Source organism: Daldinia childiae (assembly GCF_008694065.1).
Source record: "Daldinia childiae strain JS-1345 chromosome Unknown Scaffold2, whole genome shotgun sequence".
NCBI classification, from domain to species: domain Eukaryota; kingdom Fungi; phylum Ascomycota; class Sordariomycetes; order Xylariales; family Hypoxylaceae; genus Daldinia; species Daldinia childiae.
The window spans coordinates 2130973-2138637 of NW_022984643.1; the positions used below are offsets into that span (position 1 = coordinate 2130973).

At 47.0% G+C, this 7665-nt stretch overlaps 1 protein-coding gene across 1 annotated transcript; it reads right to left on the reverse strand.

Annotated features, from left to right (window-relative positions):
* Positions 1-3858: 3858 nt before the first annotated feature.
* Positions 3859-6262, reverse strand: GL218_01495 (Filamentous growth regulator 27; the record flags this gene model as incomplete). Its single annotated transcript, XM_033577967.1, has 5 exons — positions 3859-4546; positions 4626-5310; positions 5406-5754; positions 5804-6012; positions 6073-6262. The coding sequence occupies 5 exons, from the start codon at positions 6260-6262 to the stop codon at positions 3859-3861; spliced, it is 2121 nt and encodes a 706-aa protein (XP_033439175.1).
* Positions 6263-7665: the final 1403 nt, after the last annotated feature.

Sequence of the window (7665 nt, forward strand, 5' to 3'; positions counted from 1 at the left end):
CCCTAATATCTACCAGCAGATGACGACTGGACGGAAACCCTTGCTAGCTTACATCAAGTTCCAGATCTCGATAACTCGTCTATTAGCCAAGGACGGTAGAGTCGTAGCACTTAATAATGTCTGCTTACATGCTTTGGACCGCATCTCTCCAGTCACGATGGACGATTCCCTCCCCCAGCCACCGACTTTGCCCTTTAAGCCGTGATAGGCGTATCTTGAGAGGATTAGAACGGGGGGGAAACGCCTTGGACTAGTTGTAGTTGGTCCTTTTATTAGCGCGTCTGGCAATCCAATCCGCGTCTCTAGATGGATTCGTAGAGGCCTTCTTACTTGTTATACGTCAGCGCCGTTTCCCCCCTTCTCCTCCCCCCTCCCCCCCCTCGGTATCGCTGCCGAGAAGCAAAGCACGTACATCACATCCGCGTCATCCCATATATGCATACACTACTGCTCGTTCGCTGCTTGGCTAAACTCTATTCGAACGAACCTTTGGCCAGCCCTTCTTTATTCCCGTTTCTGCTTTCTATCTAGTCTCTATGCTCATTTCTTTTTCCTCCGTCGTTAGTTACCTGTCAGTCAGATAAGTCAAGTCAAGTCAAGTCAAGTCACCTGTGCCGTATTCCCACCTTCATGGAACTACCCGCCCCTCGTCCTAATTAGTATCGTATCTGGCGCCCAATGGCTTAGTCTTGCTGCATCATGTATGTAGGATATATTTATTTGCAGATCAGGGTTCGGGGCCCGGGTACGTAGGCCACATGGCACGGCCTTCGCCGCTTTGCAGCAGATGGTCTGTAGGCGGATGGGCTCTTGTTGGTATGTCGGTAGGTAGGTAGGTGGCACTGCGGCCGGCGTGTTCCTGTCAGATAGGCTAGGTAGTGATTTTCGTCGTCTTGTCTTTCCCCTCTGTGAGTCATCATCTCTCTTCCCGTATGTATGTAGGTATGTAGGTATGTATGTATGTCTACGCTTTTCTCTTTCTCTGCCTCTGCGTATGTAGCCTCCTCGGTTCTCTTTACAGCGGGGGATGCAGTCCGGCCTCACCGTTAGGTATGTATGTATGTATGTATGTAAAGTATGGTTATGGTATGTATGATAATCGATGTGTGTAGGGTTACCTACTTGCTTACCTACCTACTTGGCTACCTTTCTACCTACATACATACATCAACACGTACATACATACATACCTACATACAACTGAAACGACTCCATCTAGGATCCATTACGGGGCCCCATCTCCCTAGCTGTATTTCATGTGGTCGAGCCAGAAAAGGCAAAGATAGGCCTAGTACCAAGAGTGCCGGTCGATCAACAAATACCGGAGGATTTTTCTGGGGCGAATTAGAGGTTGGGGATGGAGGCATAAGGGACCCGAAACATGCGGCCTAGAACCGCTGATCCGTTACGGGAGCAACCAGAATGCTCTTCTTGCGTCTAAATTTGCCGTCTCGACTTTCACTAGTTTCTATTCTCTATCACCACGACCTTGGCTATAGCCTCTGGTTGGCCCGCGCCGGTCCGATTAGATAATGTTGCCCCTATCTACATACCTATCTATCTATATAGTTGAATTGCAACTGTCGTGCTGAGCCTCGGTCCGTTAAAAGTAAACAAAGGAGAAAAGACACCGAGCAAAATTTTGAATTCTCACATTTCGCAACCACTGCGGACAAATACATCTTTCATTCATCTCTAATAATGTACAAGAGCGGGGCAAGGCTTCGGTGTCTAGGCAAGGCATGTAGGATTCATGAGGCCCCAATTCAAACCTCTCATTCCTACCGTTCGAGACCGAGCTGTGGTTGTATTGATGATGCTCTACGCTTCACCGTTAAAACTTGCCCTTTTGTCTACCGGCAGGAGGAGAAGCAGGCGGCGGAACCGGGACGACCATATGGTAACAATCCTTCTATCTACAGGCTGTCATACGTAGTAGTTGTGGGAGAGAAAGAGGTAGAGAGGGTAAAAAAAAAAAAAAAAAAAAAAAAATACTCCCATTAATTTTTCTCCTCACTTTCTTGCCCTCCTTTTGATATTATTACCCCACGAATATTCCCCGAGCTTGGCTTTTTCTACACCGCAAGTTCGAATCTCGATAGGTAGAAAGTCCTAGGTGATGTACCGGCAGCCCCGGTAGTTAGGCATCAATTGTTCATCGTCGTTGGTCCGCCGCGCTGGTGCTGGTTGGTATATTCATTTCGTATTGAAGCGGTGGTGGTTGTCTGTAATGAGGAGGCAAGCAGGCAGGCAAGCATATGGCGTGAGAGGTGTGCCGGCTCAGCCCGATCTAAAAGATAGGTCGACAATAACACGTCACATTCATCTGCGAGGATTGCTAATCTCGCGTCTTGAAAACCCGGATCGATGACGATGACCCTTGTCTATTTCGTTCGAAGGGCGACAAGTGCGGCACTATACTACAATACTCTACACTAGCCTAGGTACTTAATGTATGTACGTAAGTGTTGTGATGGAGATGATGAGGATATGAGGAGGAGGATGAGGATGAGGATGAGGATGCATCCGGGACATTGGTGGACGGTTTTCTTGGGGCGAGATCGCTAGTCGAGACGGAGTGGCCGATGCTGACGAATGGAGCGCTGCCCAACACATGCACGAAGAGAGGATCGACAATGCCGTCGGCACGAAGTTGATGTCGAGCAGGGTATATACAGATATATAGATATACAGATATTAGCGGCTGATGCAGGTTTGCGACGACACCCTCAATCACTCGTGACTCGTGTCCCAATTTGTTACTTTGGAATTCATGACGAGCATGTCGATCTAAGTATTAGTCTTATCACTCCATACATCACATCACTACTCCGTATGAGGTACTTGAATGCGCTGTATTATTCTGTATTATTCTGTATTATTCTGTATTATTCTAGCCCTCTCGAGCTCGGCCCCTATCCCTCAAAAATTTGAATATGTAACAAAGCAGTTGATTTCTTAAGCAATTTGGAAGAAGTATAGATTTAGGATCATGAACAATTAGCTTGGTCTAATGCAACATGTGTACATGTTGTATGTGCTTAGTGCGGGTCTGTGGAGAATATATATGCCCATTTTGACGATCAATTTCGATGATTTACTTCTAGTGTCGTTAACTTTAGGTAACTAGGGGAGTACCACAGTTCTATTATTCTCCAGTGCGAATGTAGTTGATTAAGACTACCCCTTTACCTCTGAGTGTCGTACACATATATAATACAGTCTTGGGTCTGGATAGCAGCAACAATATTTAGTTCTAGATGGCCTATGCAGCGAAGATCATGTAAATACAGGTCAGTTACTCAGATTTAATTAGATTGTATGCAGTATAAGTCTAACTTAATTAATGACAAGTATGCCTGGTGAGGTTAGGGCTATAAGAAAGCAAACCTACGCTCGGCATCAAGACAAGAAACGATGCAATGACCATCACCGACAATATCCACCTATATACTTCTAACTATTAACTTGCCATGAATAGATTATATAATATATTGGAAAAATACATGTAAAATTCCCATTAGCTATGCCATCATCCGAGGACCTATTATATTCTACGCTCAAGAGCCAAACAAAGGAGACCTACTCGACATTACCAATAGAAGTACTTAGGCGTACGGTAGTAAATCCAGCATTGCTCACGCAACTCCTAAACCCTTTAACCCAGCCCATTAACTTAATACATATTGCACGCAAATTATCCGTCTAGATTCCAACTCCACTACAACCAGAATGCGCGGCCCTGATAGACCAACGGACGGCCCCCTATGTACGTATGTGTGTCCTATGAGAATATACCTTGTACTTTGCTACACTTCTCTGCATTGTGATTTATGTTCGTTATATAGCAGCCGGTCTTCAACGAAAATTTGAAGGCGGGAATGGCTGCACGTGGTGGTTGAGATTGTTCTCATGAGGCATCGGCGGCTGATGAAGTCCATAAGATCCAAATGGCTCTATATGATGTAAGGGCGGTGGGATATCCATACCGCCAGTAGACGAAGGACGTCGCCAACCTTGCCACAAGCTATCAAAGTCGAATTCTGGATCGCCGCTACCGAGGGCTTCCATTCCCGGTGCCATGCTCGCGGCCGCGATACCGCTGTTCAATGACACACTCCCTTCTGGACTAGGTTGTTGGAGCATTGGTGCCATCATGGGACGCATATTCTGTTCCGATGCTGCCGCTGGTATACCGACTATTTGACGCTCTTTTGTAGGCGCTATATCACTCATGTAGAATTCCTGTCGTTCGGTTTTGGCATGGCGGAATAAGGGTGGCATTGGTTCACCCTGGAAGGTATGTAATATGGTCGGTATCTTGCGGCCAGGTAAATGTATCTTCTTGGCCGTATCAGGCCGATTGATGTTTGCATTGTGAAAGAGCTCGATGATTTCCAAGACTCTCTCGGCTATAGCATCCCTCTCCTTACAGTATTGGAGAATAATGAAGGTACTGCGAATCGCATTGTCCGCATCGGGATTATGGTATAACGAGGCAAACTCGTTGCTTAGGAGGATAAGAGCGGCCGAAAAAACAAAATATCTGTTTGAGAAAGTATGTTCCTATTAGTTCTCCGTTCTCTTATGAATTTTCTGCTGTAAGTAAAAAGGGGTGGGCTGACATTACGAAAGGATTGCACTGGGACAAGTATTCGGCATCGAACGCGGCTCGCGCTAGGATTATCGTACGCTGCGAAGCCTCGACACAGGCCTGAGAAAACATTTCTAATTTCGAACTGACATGAGGCGGCTTCTTAGAACTCCTAGACATGTCATCACACATCTTGAGAAGATATAGAAAAAAAGGTCTTGTGAGGAGCAGCACTGAGTGGCAGTGTAGGAGGTTGATGTGAAGGGAGGCAATGACTTGCGCTGAGTCAACTGAACCATCCAAGAGCCGCTGGCAATGAAAATCCTGATGTAGTTCTCGCTCCCAACTTTCGAGGCGATCTGCGATTTCCTGTGCAACAAGAGTCGATACCTTTCTCTCAGCGTAAACTTTCTTAAGCGTCAACCCGACTAAATGGCAACTTCTTACGACAACATCCAGCGCCGCTGAGTCTGTTACCTCGTCTATCATGCGCTTGTCGGTTGTAGCGCCTATCGAATGGTAAAGCATATATTCGGGGCAGTCCTCTATTGATATAATCATAGGACGTCCGAGACTCGCTGCAAGAATACGATCGAGGACGAATAGAGTCTTCCACACTTTTCTCCGAAGGTGAATGGTATGGGGAGTGAAGACGACTGCCATGCTTTCTTCTTCTCTATGCAATCCCAACGCCTGCGCAGACCGCACTGCCATTCCTACTTACCACAATCAGACTCGAATCACAAAATAGGGGTAATAATAACGTATTCGGACACATGCCGAAAAACAAGAAAAGGGAAAGGTTGCTCACCGTGATAGGCGTGTGACGCATTCCTTCCAGATATTGATAGCTTATAGAGAGACATGAGAATGAGGGCCTGGATTGACCAGAAGTCTGCATCCTCAAATCCCGAATCCGGGCCATTTTTCTTGCCATTTCGAAAGAACAATTCAGCACGATTAATAGGTTCAGAATGCAAGCTTTGAATCACAGCTGCCTCGTCAGTCCCCTGTAATGGACGAGCAATAACCAGGCCGACGGCGAAAACCAGGTTCAATATGCATAAATCTGGCGAGCTAGCACTTAGAGGATTGCTGTAGCATTCTTCTACTAGCTGGAGGAAGTCCGCTTTGTGGAAAACTTCCACAAGCCCCGATGTCTGCAATGTGCTAAGTTAAACCGAGCAGCCACAGGGTTGGTATACATACATTTATAAAAAACGACTCGACTAATATGTCAGCTGTCTTTCTATCCGGGAGAACCCCAGTTAGCCTCGTGCCTGGCGGAAGATGGATGATATTCTCCATTATGTTGTGCCTTAGCGGATCCTCAGTGAAGCCAGACGACCCGGAACCGTTTGAAACGATCATGCGAATCAACTGCACGTATGCAAGGCTCCCCGACTCCCCGACGTATTCTATACAGCATATTAGTACGTTCGTAGGCAGAAATGGCTCGTTTATATAGCCTCACTTACGTAGCTTTTTTGTCTTGTCCTGGAGCATCCTTGGTATGAGTATGGAACTTATTTCGTCTGCAGCTCCACTGACATTGCTGATCCGCGAACGAGTATCGAACTCGCGGTCGTTGTTAGCGAGCAAATGATGTGTCGTCCCCATGAGTTTCTTTTCGCTCGACTCAAGCGGTTCTATTTCTGCTAGGCTCATCGACCTGTTAGTAGACTGATCCCACGACGCTAAAAACGGTGTATGCGTCGCGATTGTCTGACCAGATTCTAACTTCAACGTCCTCGGTGACTGGTCAATATGTCGACGTTTAGACGGTGATCCAAGGGGCTCTTGCGAACCGGTTTCCTGACTTGTCGGCGTGTACAGGCACTCTAGGCTCCGTTTATCACATGTACTGCACGGTTTTAATCCGTTGCACTACAACAATGTCCACATTAGCAAACATAACGACCACAAGCCTTAATTCCCATCAGAATCGTACGATAGTCTCAAGGTATCCCATCCACACACGGCTACACAATTACACTAGCCATTGTGAGACCTAGGAAGCCATCCGAAAACAGTGACATAGTACACGTCGTCGTCGCTCATGCTGTACGCTATTCAAGTAGAAGAAACTACAAGACAACTTTTGCCGATATAATACATCATCTTACTGGTCCGTGTGCTCGCCGTTGGAAGCCTAATGATCCCACGTGTAGGTGTGGTATAAAGAGAGATGGATGAGGAGAGAGATGCAACAGTGAAGATGAGATCGGGAAATTAATTGAAATAACTGACCTTTTGTTTTCTGCGCTTACAAGAGTCGCATGCTTGGGCAGTACGCTGCCTCTTGTCAGGGTCAACCTTAGGTCGTGTCATGATGGTTTGAGCCACAAGGGATCTAGGTGACATCCGCCATCCGACGCTTTGCCACAAGGTGACAAAATACAAGTCGGACGATGGAGAGAATAAAAGCGAATAATGACTTCGGGGGGGCGGCGCCGGTCTTACGGACACAAGAACGTTGGTCTCGGGTACGGACAAATTCCTAAATTCAGCCTTATCGGGAAGCAAACGGGACTCAAGTCCAGAATCGTGGGATGATATGAGCAATTGAATACTCGATTATCCGGCAGAGTATGGAGGTCGACCCGCATAGGTTGTAGACAACTAAGGGCATCCGCCAAGGTTGCTCGAGCCGTGTGAATGGTAGGCCAAGTGGAGAAGAGCACAGCTGAATATACGTATACAGATCGTACCTAGCAGCTCACTGGAGAGCTATAGTGATCTGCCACAACAGAAGATAACTGTGAATAGACGCAAGTAAGGCAAAGGACCTTGGAGACCGACGGAACGTGTCGGAAGCGGGAGATTGACATGAAAAGAGCTATCACGAAAGGTTTAATGAAGAGAACGCAAGGGCCGACTTGCTAAGTTTTTCCTCGAGAGGAGCCAACGTTAAGCCATGCACTCCAACTGGCCGGCTTGGCTTCTTCCTCCTGAGCCGGACAATAAGGGCGGCGTCGGCCGCCTTTGACTTGTTCTAACCATGATTGTAATGGGAAAATCGTGACAGGGCTGGGAAGGAATAGCACCGTGATTGGGCAGCTGGACTGTAG